The sequence below is a fragment of the Medicago sativa genome, chromosome 3 (genome assembly GCF_051527215.1).
Source record: "Medicago sativa cultivar Bolivia chromosome 3, Bolivia_mono, whole genome shotgun sequence".
NCBI lineage: Eukaryota > Viridiplantae > Streptophyta > Magnoliopsida > Fabales > Fabaceae > Medicago > Medicago sativa.
Genome location: NC_140751.1, coordinates 93,183,103 through 93,205,146, shown reverse-complemented (window position 1 = coordinate 93,205,146; position 22,044 = coordinate 93,183,103). Strand labels below are relative to the sequence as shown.

Genomic DNA, 22,044 nt, shown 5'->3' with positions numbered 1-22,044 from the left:
ACAGAAATGCAAGAAAAAAGATCAAGAATTATAGAAAAAATTTTAGGATTTTTTATAAGGCAAAAAGAAACTTACAGGGGTGTAACTAACAGTTAAAGGTGTGAGAATAGTAAAAAAAGGAAACAAAACGAAAAAACTGCAAGCTGAGGCCCAAGCCCAAACCTAATATGGATCCTGGATCATCCAACACGTCAGGGACGTTGGATTGATCCAGGATCTTGAACCCTAGATCAGACGGTGATGGCCTATGGTTCAGGGGCGAACCAGACTGGCTCAACTGAACCGGTCTGGTTCACTCCCCTACTTAAGCAAAGGGAGGCCGGTTCACCTCACTTCTCCCATTCACTTCTCTCTCTTGCCTCTTTCTAGTGAGAGAAGCTCTCACTTCTCTCCTTCGCCGGCGTTCTTCCCTTCGCCGTTTTCTGGAAAACAACGGCTGAGGAAGATGAAGATTCGTCGGAATCCTCATCACCACCGCCGTGAATTCCAGATTCCGGCAACGCCTCAAACCAAACGGTTTGTATGGATCTAAACCCTAATCTACTTGTTTTTTCCCACAGATTACGAATATGAACTCAATTCTTGAAAATAAACGGTGAATCTTCGTAGATCTACGTTTTAGGGTTCGGTTTAAAACTTTTTTTGGATCTTTTCAAAGTTTTTTCGCAGGAAACTGCTTCTATGTCACCGATCTATTCTGATTCACCGTTTATTTGTGTTAACAGACCTTCGTTGAGCTTTTGCGATGAAAAACGAGGGAGTTTTTTTGATGAATACCTGGTTTTAATCTGAGATTTTGAACAACAAGGTCCTTGCAAGCTTCTGGTGAGTTTGGACCGAAAATAAATCGGTGTTCTCTCTTCTCCTTCTTCACTGGTTCGAAACTGACTTTGATCCCTCTTCTTCTCTTCTCACACTTGCTTCTTGTGATCGGCTTCGGCTTGAATTGCAAGAAGTTGAAGTGTATGATTCGATGATGATGATTTCCGCAAGGAATCTCTGAGAACGAACACAAATTAAACCGAATTTGATAAGAGTTTTATTGATTGAAACGATGATCTTAGATTTTCTGAAAATCTCTTTTGATTTTATGTGTTTGATGATGAATTCTGATGGAGGATTGAGTTTGTTAGGGTGGTTTATGATTCTCTTGTGGTGGTTTTTGGATTCTGTTACGGTGGTGGTATTCTGTTACGGTGGAGAGAGAAAGAGAGAAATGTGATTGCGTGATTGATGATGTGTAATCTGATTATTGATTTCTTCTGACACTTGTGATGAGTTGGCTTGAATTTATAGGTCAACTTGTGATTTCTGATCCAATGAATATACGACACCTGTACTTGGACTTGAGAAACTCGGCCTTGCTGGGTTTTTTGCTTTGAGGACCTTTCTGCAAATATTGAAAATGCATGGACCATTCCTGTAAATTTAAAAAGACTGGACTGCAAATAATAAAAAAACAATAAACTGGACAAAAGGACTTAGCTGCAATTTGACCAAAAAGAATTAAGAAGTTTGACCTAGAAAAAAGAAAAATTCGAATCAAAAGGACTTAAAAAGAAAATAAAGTGACTCAAGGGACTAAGATGCAATTTTAGAATTTTAGGACTTAGAAAATTTTAAAATAAAATTGGATTAAAACTGGTAAAATGGAAAACAACGTAAAGTGGAACGAATAAAATTGACAAAACGGACTAAAACGAACCAATGGCCTAAATGAGGTACTTTAAAGTAACCTCTCTCTGCCAAAATTTCGTGTGAAATGACCAAAGTGCCCCTAGGGCTAAAAACGACTAAAAATGACTCAGATGCAAATTAAAATGGATTTTTAACAAGGAGATGAAACAAAAATTTATTTAAACCAATTCGAAAGACACAGAGACAATTTTTTGAGATTTAAACAGTGACTTGACACTTGAAAAGACTAAAATGCCCCTGCATGTGAATTTTGCAAATAAAATTGAAATAAAATGCAGAGAAAGATGCAACTGATCAGAGATAGTTCAAATGACTTGGAATGCAAGAAAAGAGAAATTGACTAGTATTTTTAGGTCCAAAATTAGGGTATAACAAGCATCATAAGCTATTCAATCACCCGGTCCCTTAACTATAATTTGTACCAATTTGGTCCTCTATGTTTTGCTTTGTTACTAGTTTTAGTCCTTTCTGTTAGTTTCTCTCAAAAAAACGTTAACAGAAAGGACTAAAACTAGTAACGGAGCAAAACATAGGGACCAAATTGGTACATAAGTTAACGTTTTTTTGAAAGAAACTAACAGAAAGGACTAAAACTAGTAACGAAGCAAAACATAGGGGACCAAATTGGTACATGTAACGCCCGTCTTAATTATTTACTTAATTTAATGAGGATTTATATATTTATTTATATATATATTTATATGATTTAAGAATTTAAATAGTTTGCATGATTTATAGATAAATTATGTGATTTCCTAGAATGACGTGAAGTATATTGATGTTGTGAATTTGTTATGTTGGTGTGACTTATTTTATTATTAAATAAAATAAGATATGAGAAATAAAATAAAATATTAAAAATTGGGCTGTGTTGTGAGATGGGCAATTAGTAGTGAGAAGAGTAATTAGGAGAGATAAATAGACAACAAAAGTTAGAAACAGAATACGTACGTTTTTGGAGAAAAAGGGAGAAAAGTCAGAAAGAGAGAAGAACAAAAGGAGGCTATCGATTTCTGCTATTACCAGGTAAGGGTGAGACTAATTTTCAATATTATTAAGAGTATGATTCTATAGGATGAATTTAGCATGATTAGATTAAGTTTTGGTGAGAATTGGGAATTAGGTTTAAGACCGAATTTGATGATTGAATCATGAAAAGATGTTAGGTTGATGCTAAATTAGTGTACAGAACTTAGATATACCATAAGATGATAATTAGATGTTGAATTGAGGTTAGAATTAGGAGATTAAGTGAAAAGTTGGAATTTTTAGGTTTCTGGCCGTACTGACATTCATCGCTCGCACCTGCGAGCAAGAACACTCGCAACTGCGAGCTACCCCAAGACACTCGCAACTGCGAGTAACATCGCTCGCAACTGCGAGCCAGACCTTTGAGCTCGCCACTGCGAGTAGAATCACTCGCCACTGCGAGTTAGGCTGTCAGTTGCCCAAAATTGTCCCGATGCGATCCTTTCGCACGTATAGTCTTGAGCTGACCTTAGAAGTAAGAATGAGGGAGGTTTAGGATGTTGCCAGATGTTACAGAAGTCTGTTTATATGACTGAAATGATTAGTAATGTTGCATGAATAATGTTATGATGTTTTATGATATTTATGTTGATATAATCCATTCCTTAAATGATGTTGAGATATTCCAACACTGTTATATGTTGCAAATCTGTTGCTGTTCATTGCTGCTGACCTATAAAGTCTTGAAATTGCATGAGTCGGTCTATGTTGCAAGAGTTTAAGAAGTTGTCCATGATTATGAGTCGTATGAGTTGTTTATGTTGTTGTCTAAGTTGTTGGAAGTTGATGTTCATTGCATACTCATTAAAGTTGGGGGCTTTAGGCCCGGCAGCCTTTGTGCTCATTAAAGTTGGGGGCTTTAGGCCCGGCAGCCTTTGTGCTCATTAAAGTTGGGGGCTTTAGGCCCGGCAGCCTTTGTGCTCACACGTTGAGGAGCCTATTATGCTCATTTTGTTGTTGATTGGTACCACATGCATTTGCATATCAAGAAGTTTCATGATGTTTAAGTTGTCAAGTTGTTGTTGAGTTGATAGAGTTGCATGGTCTAAGATGAGTTGTGTTGTCAAGTTGTTGTTGAGTTGATAGAGTTGCATGGTCAAAGATGAGTTGTGTCGTCAAGTTGAGTGTTAAGTTGATTATGATTTGTGATGAAAATTAGTAATGATATTCGATGATTGTATTTGTTATGAAATGAAAAATATGCTAATTGTTAATTGTTGATATGTTATTAATGTTTAAGTTGTTAAATGCATTTTATTGGATTATATGCTTAATGTATTGATTATGAAATCTCACCCCTTCTGCGTATATGTTGCCTCGACCGTGGGTAATGTGCAGGTAATAAAGATTAGAGGCGTTCATGAGTGGACTCTCAGTTGGTGTCTAGGTGCTCTGATACGTAACGGGATGGGGGCTTGCTTTTACTTCTGTTCCTTACGTGTCTCTTTTATGAACTAATTTATGGGATTTTTCAATAAGGCCTGCGTGCCAAGACTTTTAAATGTTGAACTATTTTCCGCTACAACAGTTTAAGATTTTTCATGATGTTGAATTTGAAGGATAATTATTACTATCTGTTTTGAGATGTTAAAGTAGTGTGTGGCATTCCGTTATGAATAAAATACTCTGATTTTAAATGAAATTTTTATGTTGGGAAAACGGGGTGTTACAATTGGTATCAGAGCAGGTCGGTCCGTCCGGCCAAGTAGCGAGTCGAGTTGTGTCTTTAGCAGTTGGGATACCATTATTATGTTATTCTAATTGTTGTGTGTTGTGCAGAGAAGAGACCTGGAGGCTGCGAATTTTATCTGCTATAAGAGGACTAGAATGACTGGAAGAAATGATGTTGCGATTGCTGCTGCTTTGGAAGCTGTAGCCCAAGCTGTGGGACAACATCCAAATGCTGGTGCTGGTGCGAATGCGGATGTGAGAATGTTGGAGACCTTTCTGAGAAATCATCCTCCTACTTTCAAAGGAAGGTACGACCCTGATGGAGCACAGACGTGGCTCAAGGAGGTTGAAAGAATTTTTAGAGTTATGCAATGTACTGAGGATCAAAAGGTGCGTTTTGGAACGCATATGCTGGCTGAGGAAGCTGATGACTGGTGGGTGAGCCTCCAACCTACCCTAGAGCAGGATGATGCAGTTATTACTTGGGCTGTGTTTAAGAGAGAGTTCCTAAACAGATATTTTCCTGAGGATGTTCGCGGAAGAAAAGAGATCGAGTTCCTTGAGCTGAAGCAAGGAAACATGTCGGTGACAGAGTATGCAGCAAAGTTTGTGGAGCTGGCTCAGTTCTATCCACACTATACTGGGGACAATGCTGAGTTCTCTAAGTGTATCAAGTTCGAGAATGGTTTGCGTGCTGATATTAAGCGAGCCATTGGTTACCAACAGATCCGTGATTTTTCTGCTTTGGTGAGCAGATGCATAATCTATGAAGATGACAGCAAAGCTCATTATAAGATTATGAGTGAGAAGAGGGGTAAGGGCCAACAAAGTCGCCCAAAGCCTTACAGTGCTCCTGCTGACAAAGGAAAAGGAAGAGCTAATGATGAGAGGAGGTCAAATAAGAAGGATGCTGGTGCTGAGATTGTTTGTTACACTTGTGGCGAGAAAGGCCATAAGAGTAATGCTTGTACTAAGGATATTAAACGGTGCTTTCGTTGTGGCAGTAAAGGACATACACTTGCAGAGTGTAAGCATGGGGACATTGTGTGTTTTAACTGCAAAGAAGAGGGTCATATTGGGTCTCAGTGTACGAATCCGAAGAAGACTCAGACTAGAGGGAAAGTGTTTGCTTTGACTGGTACTCAGACTGAAAATGAGGATCGTTTGATCAGAGGTACTTGTTATATTAACAATACTCCTTTAGTTGCTATTATTGATATTGGTGCTACACATTGTTTTGTTGCTTTTGATTGTGCTTCTAAGTTGGGTCTTGTTGTGTCTGATATGAGTGGGGAAATGGTTGTCGAAACTCCAGCTATGGGTTCGGTGACTACTTCTCTTGTTTGTTTACGATGTCCTTTGTCTATGTTTGATCGTGACTTTGAGATTGATTTAGTTTGTCTGCCTCTGAGTGGAATGGATGTAATTCTTGGTATGAACTGGTTAGAGTACAACCATGTTCTCATTAATTGTTTTAGTAAGTCGGTGCGTTTCTCTTCTGCTGAAGAGGAAAGTGGAGCAGAATTTTTGTCTACTAAGCAGCTGAAGCAATTAGAACGCGATGGGATCTTGATGTTTTCCTTGATGGCATCCTTATCTTTGGAGAATCAAGCAGTAATTGATAAGTTGCAATTGGTGTGTGATTTTCCTGAAGTTTTCCCTGATGAAATTCCTGATGTACCACCGGAGAGAGAAGTTGAATTTTCTATTGATCTTGTTCCGGGAACGAAGCCTGTGTCTATGACACCTTATCGTATGTCAGCTTCTGAGTTGGCTGAGTTGAAGAAACAGTTGGAAGATTTGATAGATAAGAAGTTCATAAGACCGAGTGTTTCACCTTGGGGAGCGCCGGTATTGTTGGTTAAGAAGAAAGATGGAAGTATGAGGTTGTGCATTGATTATCGACAACTGAATAAAGTAACTATAAAGAATAGATATTCACTTCCTAGAATTGATGATTTGATGGACCGGCTGGTGGGTGCACGTGTGTTCAGCAAGATTGATTTAAGGTCGGGTTATCATCAGATTAAAGTAAAAGATGAGGATATGCAGAAGACGGCCTTTAGGACGCGATATGGTCATTATGAATATAAGGTGATGCCTTTCGGTGTGAGTAATGCGCCTGGCGTGTTTATGGAGTATATGAATCGCATTTTCCATGCATTTTTGGATCGCTTTGTGGTTGTGTTCATCGATGATATTTTGATTTACTCTAAGACAGAAGAAGAACATGCAGAACATTTGAAAATCGTTTTGCAAGTGCTGAAAGAGAAGAAGTTGTATGCTAAATTGTCTAAGTGTGAATTCTGGTTGAACGAGGTAAGTTTTCTGGGCCATGTTATTTCTGGTAGTGGTATTCCAGTCGATCCATCTAAAGTTGAAGCAGTATCACAATGGGAGACTCCTAAGTCAGTTACAGATATTAGAAGCTTTTTGGGTTTGGCAGGATACTACCGAAGATTTATAGAAGGATTATCTAAGTTAGCACTTCCGTTAACACAGTTGACGTGTAAAGGTAAAACCTTTGTGTGGGATGTTCATTGTGAGAACAGTTTTAATGAATTGAAGAAGCGTTTGACGACGGCTCCAGTTTTGATTTTGCCAAAACCTGATGAACCTTTTGCGGTGTATTGTGATGCGTCCAAATTGGGCTTAGGCGGTGTGCTTATGCAAGATGGTAAAGTTGTTGCTTATGCATCAAGACAGTTGAGAACTCATGAACGAAACTATCCTACTCATGACCTTGAATTAGCTGCAGTCGTATTTGTCCTTAAGATCTGGAGACATTACTTGTATGGTTCGAGATTTGAGGTGTTTAGTGATCACAAGAGCTTGAGGTACTTGTTTGATCAGAAAGAATTGAATATGCGACAGCGGCGGTGGCTCGAATTGTTGAAGGATTATGACTTTAGTTTGAATTACCATCCAGGTAAAGCTAATGTTGTTGCGGATGCCTTAAGTAGGAAGAGTTTACATATGTCTGCTATGATGGTGAAGGAATTTGAATTGCTTGAACAATTTAGAGATATGAGCTTAGTTTGTGAAATGTCGTCTCGGAGCGTTAAGTTAGGAATGCTGAAAATTGATAATGATTTCTTAAAAGATATTAAGGATGCGCAGAAAGCTGATGTTAAGTTTGTGGACTTGTTGGTTGCTGGTAATCAAACTGAAGATAGTGACTTTAAGGTCGATGATCAGGGTGTGTTGAGGTTTCGAGATAGGATTTGTATTCCATACAATGACGAGATAAAGAAGATGATTCTTGAAGAGAGTCATAGGAGTAGCTTAAGTATTCATCCCGGAGCTACAAAGATGTATCATGACTTAAAGAAGTTGTTTTGGTGGTCTGGATTGAAACGTGATGTAGCACAATTTGTGTACTCTTGCCTGATTTTTCAGAAGTCGAAGGTAGAGCATCAGAAACCTGCTGGATTGATGACACCGTTAGATGTACCAGAATGGAAATGGGATAGTATATCCATGGATTTTGTGACGAGTTTGCCGAATACTCCTAAGGGAAATGACGCTATTTGGGTGATTGTTGATAGATTGACGAAGTCGGCACATTTCCTACCGATTAATATTAGTTTTCCTGTGGCTCAGTTGGCAGAGATTTATATTCGAGACATAGTGAAATTGCATGGTGTTCCTTCAAGCATCGTGTCAGATAGAGATCCAAGATTTACTTCTAGATTTTGGAAGAGTTTGCAAGAGGCTTTAGGCTCTAAGTTGAGATTGAGTTCGGCTTATCATCCTCAAACAGATGGTCAGTCGGAAAGAACCATTCAGTCACTCGAAGACTTGCTGAGAGTTTGTGTACTTGAGCAAGGTGGAACTTTGGATAGTCATCTTCCGTTGATAGAGTTCACTTATAATAACAGCTATCATTTAAGTATTGAGATGGCACCTTTCGAGGCTTTGTATGGTCGGAGGTGTAGGACTCCGTTGTGTTGGTTTGAGACAGGTGAAAGTGTGGTTTTAGGACCAGAAATTGTTCAACAGACTACTGAGAAGGTGAAAATGATTCAAGAGAAGATGAAAGCGTCGCAGAGTCGACAGAAGAGTTACCATGATAAGCGTAAGAAAGACCTTGAGTTTCAAGAGGGAGACCATGTGTTCTTGAGAGTTACCCCAACGACCGGTGTTGGTCGTGCATTGAAGTCAAAGAAGTTGACTCCAAAGTTTATTGGTCCTTATCAGATATCTGAGAGAATTGGCACGGTGGCTTATAGAGTTGGCTTACCACCGCATTTATCGAATTTGCACGATGTGTTTCATGTGTCGCAGCTGAGGAAGTATGTTCCAGACCCGTCCCATGTGATTCAGAGTGATGACGTGCAAGTTAGAGACAACCTTACGGTGGAGACTTTACCTTTGAGGATTGATGATCGCAAAATGAAGACGTTGAGAGGCAAAGAAATACCTCTAGTGAGAGTTGTTTGGAGCGGCACTACTGGTGAAAGCTTGACGTGGGAGCTGGAGAGTAAGATGATGGAGTCTTACCCAGAGTTGTTTGCTTGAGGTAAATTTTCGAGGACGAAAATTCTATAAGTTGGGGAGAGTTGTAACGCCCGTCTTAATTATTTACTTAATTTAATGAGGATTTATATATTTATTTATATATATATTTATATGATTTAAGAATTTAAATAGTTTGCATGATTTATAGATAAATTATGTGATTTCCTAGAATGACGTGAAGTATATTGATGTTGTGAAGTTGTTATGTTGGTGTGACTTATTTTATTATTAAATAAAATAAGATATGAGAAATAAAATAAAATATTAAAAATTGGTCTGTGTTGTGAGATGGGCAATTAGTAGTGAGAAGAGTAATTAGGAGAGATAAATAGACAACAAAAGTTAGAAAACAAAATACGTACGTTTTTGGAGAAAAAGGGAGAAAAGTCAGAAAGAGAGAAGAACAAAAGGAGGCTATCGATTTCTGCTATTACCAGGTAAGGGTGAGACTAATTTTCAATATTATTAAGAGTATGATTCTATAGGATGAATTTAGCATGATTAGATTAAGTTTTGGTGAGAATTGGGAATTAGGTTTAAGACCGAATTTGATGATTGAATCATGAAAAGATGTTAGGTTGATGCTAAATTAGTGTACAAAACTTAGATATACCATAAGATGATAATTAGATGTTGAATTGAGGTTAGAATTAGGAGATTAAGTGAAAAGTTGGAATTTTTAGGTTTCTGGCCGTACTGAAATTCATCGCTCGCACCTGCGAGCAAGAACACTCGCAACTGCGAGCTACCCCAAGACACTCGCAACTGCGAGTAACATCGCTCGCTACTGCGAGCCAGACCTTTGAGCTCGCCATTGCGAGTAGAATCACTCGCCACTGCGAGTTAGGCTGTCAGTTGCCCAAAATTGTCCCGATGCGATCCTTTCGCACGTATAGTCTTGAGCTGACCTTAGAAGTAAGAATGAGGGAGGTTTAGGATGTTGCCAGATGTTACAGAAGTCTGTTTATATGACTGAAATGATTAGTAATGTTGCATGAATAATGTTATGATGTTTTATGATATTTATGTTGATGTAATCCATTCCTTAAATGATGTTGAGATATTCCAACACTGTTATATGTTGCAAATCTGTTGCTGTTCATTGCTGCTGACCTATAAAGTCTTGAAATTGCATGAGTCGGTCTATGTTGCAAGAGTTTAAGAAGTTGTCCATGATTATGAGTCGTATGAGTTGTTTATGTTCTTGTCTAAGTTGTTGGAAGTTGATGTTCATTGCATACTCATTAAAGTTGGGGGCTTTAGGCCCGGCAGCCTTTGTGCTCATTAAAGTTGGGGGCTTTAGGCCCGGCAGCCTTTGTGCTCATTAAAGTTGGGGGCTTTAGGCCCGGCAGCCTTTGTGCTCACACGTTGAGGAGCCTATTATGCTCATTTTGTTGTTGATTGGTACCACATGCATTTGCATATCAAGAAGTTTCATGATGTTTAAGTTGTCAAGTTGTTGTTGAGTTGATAGAGTTGCATGGTCTAAGATGAGTTGTGTGGTCAAGTTGTTGTTGAGTTGATAGAGTTGCATGGTCAAAGATGAGTTGTGTCGTCAAGTTGAGTGTTAAGTTGATTATGATTTGTGATGAAAATTAGTAATGATATTCGATGATTGTATTTGTTATGAAATGAAAAATATGCTAATTGTTAATTGTTGATATGTTATTAATGTTTAAGTTGTTAAATGCATTTTATTGGATTATATGCTTAATGTATTGATTATGAAATCTCACCCCTTCTGCGTATATGTTGCCTCGACCGTGGGTAATGTGCAGGTAATAAAGATTAGAGGCGTTCATGAGTGAACTCTCAGTTGGTGTCTAGGTGCTCTGATACGTAACGGGATGGGGGCTTGCTTTTACTTCTGTTCCTTACGTGTCTCTTTTATGAACTAATTTATGGGATTTTTCAATAAGGCCTGCGTGCCAAGACTTTTAAATGTTGAACTATTTTCCGCTACAACAGTTTAAGATTTTTCATGATGTTGAATTTGAAGGATAATTATTACTATCTGTTTTGAGATGTTAAAGTAGTGTGTGGCATTCCGTTATGAATTAAATACTCTGATTTTAAATGAAATTTTTATGTTGGGAAAACGGGGTGTTACAGTACAAATTATAGTTAAGGGACCAAATTGAGACAATCAATTAAGTTAAGGGACCAGGTGATTGAATAAGCCTCAATCTTTCAACTAAACCTTTTAAGTCTTCTTCCATGAAAATCACGAAGAAGACCTACACAACTCACAAGCTCATTGTTCTCTTTACATGCCCCATTATAGTTGAGTTTCACCCTACCTATGATTAGAAGAAATATATCTTACAAACTTTAAATTCAATTTTATGAATGCAACAATAACGTTAATTTTTTTTAGAGAGAGCTTTATTGCCTGTTGTGGTTTCACTTGACACAAAAAATTAGTTTTTGCAATTCACACAAGATAATTGATTAAAAAAATATATCTCACAGACTTTTTTATAAAAAAGACTTCTTTAAAAGAGGAGTACCCTGATTAAAAAAAAATATATCCTACAGACTTTATTATAAAAAAGACTTCTTTAAAAGAGGAGTACCCTTGATGATGAAACACTAGCAAGTGTACTAGTGTATCGACAAGTAGTAAAATTTATAATGTTCGTCCTCCACATGGATTGCTATATTTTAACTAAACTAACGCTATGATGATTAGGATTCATGTAATTAAAGGAGGGTTTGCACTTACAAATATAATTGATCTGATTAACTTGAGAAAGAGAGAGAAAGACGACTAGGTCATGTCATATTCTTTTCTCTGAATTGTTTGGATAACTGCAAACTATGAACCTAGTATGAATTGAATACTTGATTTTAAGACATTTGATCAAAATAACTATATTAATGTCTTGGTCACCAACTCTCTTCAAATGTTACTACTCCCTAATGTCTTAAGTAAACTCATAACCTTTGAAGGTTTAAGAATGACAAATTTAGTACACAATATCCTTAGAATATGTCTATGCTAAGAAACAATTAAACAATTATACTAGTTCAACTATCAAATCTAGGGTTAGTAGTCATTCAGATTGGATCAATTCATGGACATTCGTAAACCCACAAAAAACATTAAACAAATGTGTAATTGAATAAAATAACAAAAGTAATCAACTGAAATTCATATAATTATTTACAGTTACATGATCAAACAGTTACAAGAGAAGTTCATCTTTCATGATATAACCAAGAAAGAATTAGCTACCCATGGCTCCTAAACACGTATTAATGAATTTGAATATGAAAACATGTGTAAAGGATCATTGGTTGATGATTCCTTGGTTCTCAAATGGCTTCAATCGCTCCAATCATTCATAAATTATGTGTCTGCCTTCGTCTGCTTTAACCTTAGGGGTTATATATATATACTTGTGCGTTTTCCAAGATTTTTGGGAAAAGTTAACCCTGCAACGCGAGCATTAATCTCGTGAGGCGAGTCGTGATGAGGCTAATCCAGTTGCATTCCCTTCGTAGTCTCACGACACGATTTGATGCAAGCTTGATCCTGGACAATTCTTTCTGAACCCGCGGCGCGCAGCACATACACATGTGACGAGTGATGATGAGGCTAAGCCATGCTTGTTTCTTCACGTCTTGCTCCATGTCTCCACACTAAAACTTTTGTAACAACTATACTCCAAGAATCAACATTGACAAACTTGTAAAAAACATAGCACAGTCATAGAGTCGTTCTTGTTCGTTCAAGAATTTCTATTGAATTCTTTACAAAACTTAACTAAAATACATTTAAACTAGCTAATCTTACACTAAATTGGCTCTAAAAGGGACTAAAAGCCTTATATGATATGTTATCAACCTTCTAAAAAAAATATTATTAGTCTCGTACATGAAGCGAAAAATATCTTATGAATAAAATAAAATCGGCTACAATGATGGAGAAAAAAAATGACGGGGGTGCAGATAGCAAATAGACCGATCAGGTTTTCATGGTCAAATGCACAACTCCCGATCAACAAGTTGAATATGTAAAGCATGCATCAGTGTGTTAGCCTGTACTTAGAAATGAGTCAAGTCGACTCAATAAAAATTGGTTCAATTTGAAACTCGACTCAATTTCAAGAACCATTTGTTTATGAATACAAACCTTAAATATCACTTATTTTAAAATGAATGAAGTACCTATTTTGCTTTTAATAATTTTTATTTATCGTTCAAAAAAGATTTTTTATTTATTAAACTAAGTCAGCAATTTAATTTAAAGTATAAACCGAGTACGGTAGACACATTATACTCGCTCAATAACAAATTATAAATCTCTCCTTAAAAAAAACAAATTATAAATCTCTTTACCAAAAATATGTTTAGACATATCACGTAATTATATCAGTGAAATTAAGCTTAGTTTTATGTTTGGTTGAGATAGTAATTTATTATGTTTTCTGATGCGCAATGCATTGGAAAGAACTTGCGGAGCTCATTCTCTCATACACAGATACTCAGATAGTATACCATAAGAAAAGTGTCATCCACCTTAGTGGAATATGGTCAAGATAAACATGCACTTGCGTTGCGTCTTGCGTATGAATTAAATGGGATTTTGTCCTAGTTGGACTCATAGTACAAAGTACAAACAGCGATAGCACTTTGCAGCTGGTGGTCCTTTTTCATAAAGAGAATACTTTATGACCATACTTACTCATATCCTTCTGTATGTCCTATACCTCATCATCATATGCTTATCATTAATTCTCTGGTCCTATCCTATATGTATAGAATAATCCTGCTAACAACTATTTTCGCACTCGTTAAGAATTCAAAAATAAAAATAATAGATAAATTTCAACCCAAAATGTATTTATTTTAAAGGTTAAACATTTCAATTTTCAATACATTGAACGTAAGAATTAAACCATTAAGATCGAGTTATTATATGAAATTAAAACACACTTATTGTCATAGGCATGATTTCCTAGACTCTTTGAAATTTGGGACAAAAGTTTTTCTTTTTCGTGCTCCGAAACTTAGGGTTCTAAATGAGGTAAACCACTAATGAGAAGAATTCTCAAAGTGATGATAAAGGGGATCTAGTCTCTCTATTTATAACCGTGCAACTCTAGGTACCACTTATCATGGGCTCTAATGGTCGGGCCTGCACTTTGTTTCTACACAAATCATATTAGTTGTCCAAAAACATATTATATATTGATGACTTTTATTATGGCATAATTATCATCAAATAGATCACAACATCAACTCGTTTTTATTAAAACCAAAACCCACAATTAATTGCAGCCTACAAAATATTAGAAGAAATTCTAATATTGAATATACGCATTTTCAGAACATCTTATTACTTTAAGAGAAATGTTGTTTCCAGCGAAAAATAATTTCAAGAAAGCATCACAAGTGCTATTTCTTTTAGTTTGGCAACTCTCATGTATGATAAGTGAACTCTTTTTTATTGTTTTATTTTTTTTTTCTACAACGGCAGTTTTTGTTTCGTGAGAAATTCGCGAGAAAACTCTCACTGTATATAGCATTGGCCTTACTTTAAACTCTTTAAAAGTGGCCAAAGGGCATTTATTAGCACCAAGTTTAGTTGTAGGATAGACATAATTTGGTCTTTTGACAACTAAGTGGAGCTTAATTGATAAGATGCTTCTCCTACACTCAATGGGGAGTTTGTTGTACTTCTTAACTTTTTGGCCTTCCCATGCCATTCTTACCCGATCATCGTACTGTATATCCTTTAATTTCATTTCATAATTATGACATTAATATCTCTCCTTTAAAAAAACATTAATATCTCATTTGGGATTTATTGTTGAATACTAACTAGCTAGTATTCTTAAGGCATTGATTAAAGTACTAAAAATAGTAAATTTATGTTAAAAAGTTGTATAATTATTGTTTTGACAAAAATAACAACTTATATTTTCAAAAACAATATTGTTTTTTATTCAAAAAAAAAAAACAATATTGTTTGACACTCGTGAACAAGATTTTTTTTTTACTCCATAATTTGTAGCAGTGTAGGGCATGCAATAAATATGATCAATATTGTATCTTTGACTACATAGATTTCCCTTTGTCTGGTGTCAATTTTTGTAAATTAAAACTAAAATTGAAATTGTATAATTGTATAATAATGATGTAAATGTGATTTTCCTTGCTCTGCCTTTTTGTTGGTGTTATAGAGCTTTCATAATCGTTAAGCCTGTTGAGAACGTGTTGGTGTTTACGTACAAATATGTCACTATCATTTGGAACCTTACCTTCATGGGTTCCATGAATTGAGTCTTTCTTACTATGTGGACATGATTGTGACAGGGCAGGACCGATTATCTGGCAAGAGAATTTAGTATTATATGGTCCAAACATTTTCCGTTATACTTGTGTTAGATCGATTTCAAAGGGATTTACACCAAGTAATCACGCAGATGAAAAGATTTGACTGCTGTGTGTTGGTATGTCAGCACCAAAAATTCTTGTATCTACCTATTAAAAGAAAATTACAGGTAGTTTCATGTGATCATATATATACGTCTTTTTGTAACATTCATCGTTGAAATTTATTCGACCTGAGTTACGAAGAATCTCGTAAGAAAAGTGATAGTAATATTCGCTTTTCAAAATTGATCTCTTCTTCTTTTCATGTGAGACTTATCCTTAAAATAGTAGATTAAAAAGAAAAAGGCAATGGTAGAATAAGTGTTGCATTTGTTGGAGCCAAAAATTGAACTTTGAACAAAGAGGATATGTGGCCTTTGCTTTTACCAATTCAACTCGAAAAACTTTCATTCGTTCGTTTTCATATTATATATTTGGCTTAATAACAGTTTTCACCTCCTAACTTTCTCAAAGTTGCGATTTTTGCCCCCTAAGGAAAAAAAACTATAAAATTGCCCCCTAAGTTTTGCACCTGTGACAAAACTTAGGGGGCGGTTTTGTAGTTTTTTTTCTTAGGGGGCCAAAATCACAACTTCGTGAAAGTTAGAGGGCGAAAACTGTTATTAACCCTATATATTTATAAGAAAAATTAAAATATTTTGAGATCTTTTTTCAACATAAAATTTTGAGACCAAAAACTCTTGTTTGAGCCACGTGACCCTTGGCCTAGTCCGAAAATATCCACACATTTAATCTCCATCGTAAAGATCTAGCAGTTGAGATATTTAAATGATTCCCAAGTAATTAATTGCATATTCGCGATATATAACCATTCATTGATCGTTGTATCATAATTAAGATTTTGCTATGGACCTAGCTATTATCAACATATATATGCGATATTTAAAAATAAAAAAGAAACATACGTATATGCTATTATCACATTGGAAGAAATTTATCAAATATTATAAACTGTCATCATGAGTTTATCTCACTTGGTAGGAACAACGTATGGTAATATGCAAGGTCCGGAATTCAAACCCTGACCAACAAAAAAAAAAACTCTAAAATTGGGTTCATGTACTCAAATAGCTAGTGAAACAAAATCACCATTGTTTTTCTTTAATTAAGTGTTAATATAATAATCTAATGGTAGATAATTGTTATAAGACACTGAGGATATGCACCACGACATATTTTTTTTAATTAAGATGAATGCTACAACACTAATGTTTTAACACACTTTAATATTTATTCTCTACCGGTCTCATATATAAGAAAAAAAATCATTTTTTTAGGTTCATTGAATAATTACTCTATTTGATCTTTACTATAATTCATACAATAAATCCAAAAGGAAGACTCTTTTGTTATATTTGTGACCAAAAGGAATACTCTCATTAGATGAAATTAACGTGGATTCAACCACTTTATGAAATCTAAATTGATTTCACTCATCCAAATGAGCAAGGACGAATCCAATTGAGAGTGGTTGTAAGTCATGGCCTACACTTGGTTTTGTAAAGTAAATAAATTTGAGTGCTTAAAACAATAAAAAAAAATTGCTTGTTGAAAAAAGAAATGTATTTGATCTATATTATAGATAATGCCTATATTATATTATGAATGTGTGAGGTGTGTTGCTAAAATAATCTTTTAATGTGTCTTTAATTAGTTAATTTGATCATCAAATAAAGTTTTGCTAATCAATTTGATCGATAAAATTATTAACAAAAAGATATTAATTTGAGAATGTGTTTGAAATTTTTATATATTTATATATATATATATATATATATATATATATATATATATATATATATATAGTGACAATGCGTCACACATTTAAGGACTAAAATGATTATTTATTAATTATTTAGAACTCTACATGTGACAAACAGTTGAAAGATAAAAATAGTTGTTAAATGACTAATTATATTACTTCTTTGGTTATTAGTACAATAATCCGTTTGTTGTATTCCAACACCTAACTAACCAATGTACAAGTTTGAGCTCAAATGTGAGTCTAATGTGACTCCAACACCTAACAGTTAATGCTTAAAGAATTTGAGAATATAATTGTTTAGAGGTTAAAACAACTTCATGTGCTATATTTCAACACCTAACTGGGAAACATTACACAACATTAATATTTTATTTGACCTTATAAACCTTCAAAATACGTCTTATTCAAGTGTTTTTTGAACAAGTACTCCTTATTCAAGTTAAGTAGATTGTTTGATAAAAAAAATGTTAAGTGAGATTGCTTATTTGATAAAAAAAAAAATGTTAAGTGGGATTGCTTAAGGGACAAAGCACAAAATTCAAATCCAAATATTTGAGTAAACGAAATTCCTTAACAACTACATTTCATTTTATATTCACAAAATGTAAACAGAAACGTTTGAGTAAAATAAACCCTATTCCAACAATCACACTCACCTACAAATTATTCGTTTTTTTATTTTACCAAATTAAAAGATATTGTTTATATCACCTTTTAGGAACAAAACTGATCGCTTGATTTTTTTTCAGAATTATATGCGAAATACTTTACAAGTTGAGCTAAAAGACACAAATTTTGAATCTTGTCTGATATATAATTTTGTCAGTTATTCTTTGTCTCTGGAATCTCATGTAAAAGAGAGAAACAAATTTTGTAGTAATTTCTATGGATCGACTTTCACACACAAGTTACAGTTAGTTTTTATTTTACAGAAGTTACATTGTTTGAATTGTCTACCATATATTATTTTAACGAAAACATTATATATCTCAGAGAAATCCGAGAAGGAGGAGGATGAAAAGGTTACACTTAGTTACTAATGCACATTAAATTATAACTTTTATATATTTGCATGAATAATTGCTACTTAAAGCAAAATATGTATGATTTTTTAACATACTAGTTTCATATTAATTAGGTTGAAAAAGAAAAACAAATACACATTCATCAAAGATATATTAATAATAATTAATAGTAATATAGAAAGAAAAAAGAATTCAAGTTTTTGTTAAAATAATAATTAAAAATATTTTGCTTAAATAATATATATTGGAGTAGGGAGTAGTAACAAGTCCTACCCTTATTTTTTAATTTTATGAAGTAAGTCCTCCCTTATAGGTGTTTAAGTATAAACCTGAGGTAAATTTTCAGATATAGATTGAACATTACAGTCTACAGAAACATAAAATGTGAAAACTATGACAATAACTAGCTACCATACACAACTAGGAACAAAAAAAGTTATAGACAGTAAATACAAAACAACTATAGGAACAAAAAAAAAAAAAAAAAAAAAAAAAAAAGATATCTATGATGTGTCTAAGAGTATGAGCAATTTAACTGAGCTTATCTTCTTTTGCAATAGAATTTTTGCAGTGAGCAATTGCAGCTTGAATAGCTGCTTGTAACTCTTCCATGGAACTATTATTAGAAGAAGATGAAGAAAGAGAACCACCTGTTGCAAGCAATAAGCCACTATTTGTTGGAGAAGCTCTCATTGAAGCTGGTGCTGAATATTCTCCTCTACTTCCTCTCACTTCTGGCTTATTTTTCCTTATTAAATTCCCTGAACGTGAATAAGCTTCTCCATGGAATCCATTCTTTTCTCTTCTCCCTCTAAAAAGCTGCACATTTTTTAAGTATTTTTTCAATGCTTGAATCATATCATACCCAACAAGTTTCTTCTTGTTATGCTTCTCTTTATTGTTATGATTTCCTTTTGATGATCCAAACAATGAGAAACTACTAGCTTTAGTATTGTTGGACTTGTTTTCATCTTTTGTAACTCCTCTTGTATTGTTGATGTTGATGTTGATGTTGTCTTCTCTGTGGCTGGTGTTGCAGCTGCTAGTGTCTTTTCTAATCTTTTCATCTTGTAACAATTCTCTGATTGGAAGAGTGAAACTATCATTTGAATTGGTGGAAAATCGCGGTGAGGACGGGAAGTGAGAAAGAAGATGAAGAGGAAGTAAATGACCATGGAAGAAAATGTCATCAGCTGGAGATAAATCAAGTGCAAGAGAAGGTGAAGGTGGTTTAGATTTGTCATGGATTGTTGTGGAGGAATTAGAGTGGAGAGAAATTGTGAAAGAGAATTCATGAGAAGGTGAAGAAGAAGAAGAGGGTGGTGAAGAAGGATGTTTTGGTGATGATGTTTGTTCCAATTGGATTGAATGGTTGTTTTTTTCTTCTTCAATTTGTTTTTCTATGATGTTTTGATGTTGTTGTGTTTCCATAACAGTTTGACAAGATTTGATGAAGTGTTTGGAATTGTTAGGTCTATCTATAATACTTTTTTTCTTTTTGGGTGGAGAGAGATATGGAAAGGTGTTGTGAATGATCTTTCTCTTTGTTGTATGGATGGAATTTTAAGAAAGGTTTTTAGGAGGGATCAGAAAACCGGAAAACAAGGAAAGGGTTGAGTCCTTGTCAAAAACTCTCTTTGGACTTTGTGTGCCCTTTTTTTGATACTTTTTCATACATATAAGACATTGCATTTATTAGTTGTGTGTGTATATTTTTATTACTCATTTCTTTCCAATTTCACAATAAGTATATATTTGTGAAAAAAATTGTTCAAATACAAATGACACTTTTAAATTTTAATGTAAAACTTTACATTCAATTCAATATTTTCCACTTTTGCGTTAATGTTGATTATGAATAAATCGATACTCGAGTAATTTAGTAAAATATTACTTTTTTTCTTTCATGTATACATTTTTTTTTTATCTAAGTGAAATGATCAAATCAGTCACTAATTGTGAAACATATAATGAATCACTGATTATCTTTGTATTCTTGTAAGTTTAAAAATGTTGATGTTATAAGATAATTTAAATACCAAATATTCATAAAATAGTTGGCCCTACTTTTTTAGTGAGAGAAATTTCACATTTTCTCTAAGTTTTTTTTCTCCTTTATTCATCAAGGAGGGGTGGTTTTAGGTCATTTTTTGACCTAGGATCGCCCCTCTGCATCTTTTCCCATTTCTTTAGTTTTCACACATATCAAGTTTTTGATTTCGTGTTTTTAGTGATTTCGTCGTCTGAGTGCGGCGTTGTGTTGTTCGTAGTCTTGTGTGGCGTTTGATTTCACGTCTTGTTGCGGTGTTCGTTTGATTCCTATTGAAATATCAATTTCAGTCAATTACAGATTCAATCAATGATTTGGGCGTCGACGTTGCAGATTCAGAAGCATGGGTATTTCGGTGACTTAGAATTTATCATATTATTTGTAGATATTTTGCCGTTGTATGCTATTAACTTGTGTGTTGTGAGTTTGTTCGCAGATTCACCTTTACGTTTTTAGGGATGTTACGTTGAACATGTTATTGTATCTGATATACTATCAATTTGAATAAATGAATATCGTTTTAGTTTTGTCAAAAAAATAAAATAATTTAAATACCAACGAGTTTAGATCTAGTTTAACAATGTGACCTATCAATGTTTGAATTTTATCTAGGAGTGCAATCTATTTTTTAGTATGTGCTCAAAAAATATCTTAAATAAGACTATCTTCGATGGAGATGGAGGCAAGCTATTGAAAGAAAAAAAAAAGTTTAAATATTGTGGATGTTATATCCAAGTTGGATTGTGACCTTAGTTATTGATTGATTGTTTATGAGTAGTCATTGACTGTTATGGTTGCAATCTTACGGAGTGGCATAATCCCCGTTATTTACCACAAGAACAAGATACAAGTTGAAATTAGCCACAAATAATTTCTTTGCAAACACAATTATTGACTTATTGTATTGGATTAGATTGTAATGCAAATAGAAGGGTGAGATTAGTAGTGTGTTAAGAAATTTGGTGGTTTGTTACGTTGGGTCCCTGTCTAGTCCAACAGCAATTGTTGTGCTGGTTTTGGAAATGAGGTCACAAAACTCCAAATGTTAGACGCGATTGGCATGGCGGATTCCACTCAATTTTTTTGGAAGTTTTTCCCCCAATCAGTGAGATGGTTTTCACTTTTTAGAGAATGAAGTTTCCATCATCAAATGTGAAGCACAAGAAAAATTAGAAGGGAAAAAAAAACCATGAATAATTTAAGCGTGTGTAGGGTTAAGCTGGTTATAAAATACAAACTAAACTTGAATGAGTTGAATCATGAGTTAAGCTGGCTAAAAGTTACTCTTTCTTTGATTATTACCCGTATCAAAAAGTTATAGAGAATGTATAAAAGTGATCTTATGATTCATAATGTCAGATCAAAAAAAAAGAAAAAAGATTCATAATGTTTTTTTTTGTTGGTACAATTCATAATGTTTTTTTACTCATTCAAGATTATATAATTCTCTATAACTTTTTTTATAGTTCATAACATTTAAGATTATATAAAAATGAGTTGAATCATGGGTCCGTATGTTAAACACCAAAATTATTTAAAATGAAATGATGATGAAATTGCTTAAAATGATTACGATTATGGGTCCGTATGTTATGAATTAATTATATAAAAAAGAAATTTAAATATTCAACAATTTAACGATTAACTTTTAGAGATTTGAAAGAAAAAAAAAACTATTTTGTGTTTGTTTTTGGGTTCAGTGGTTTCACCGTAACTGTACAGTGGAATATTTTGTGTTTGTTTAACATAATGAAAATCATATTTCTTTTAAAAAAAACAATTGTAAAAATAATTTTCTAGTGAAGTTACTCTTAACAGTTTTCAATCATTTAAAACAGTTTTTAGATTTTTTTTTAAAAAAATTAATAAACCAAATGATT

The 22,044-nt window shown here is 34.2% G+C and overlaps 1 protein-coding gene across 1 annotated transcript; it reads right to left on the bottom strand.

The window, feature by feature from the left end:
- Positions 1-18,430: 18,430 nt before the first annotated feature.
- Positions 18,431-19,665, bottom strand: BKI1 (BRI1 kinase inhibitor 1). The gene has a single exon (XM_085756027.1). It carries the CDS (start codon positions 19,543-19,545, stop codon positions 18,646-18,648), a length of 900 nt encoding a protein of 299 aa, XP_085612153.1. The 5' UTR covers positions 19,546-19,665; the 3' UTR covers positions 18,431-18,645.
- Positions 19,666-22,044: the final 2,379 nt, after the last annotated feature.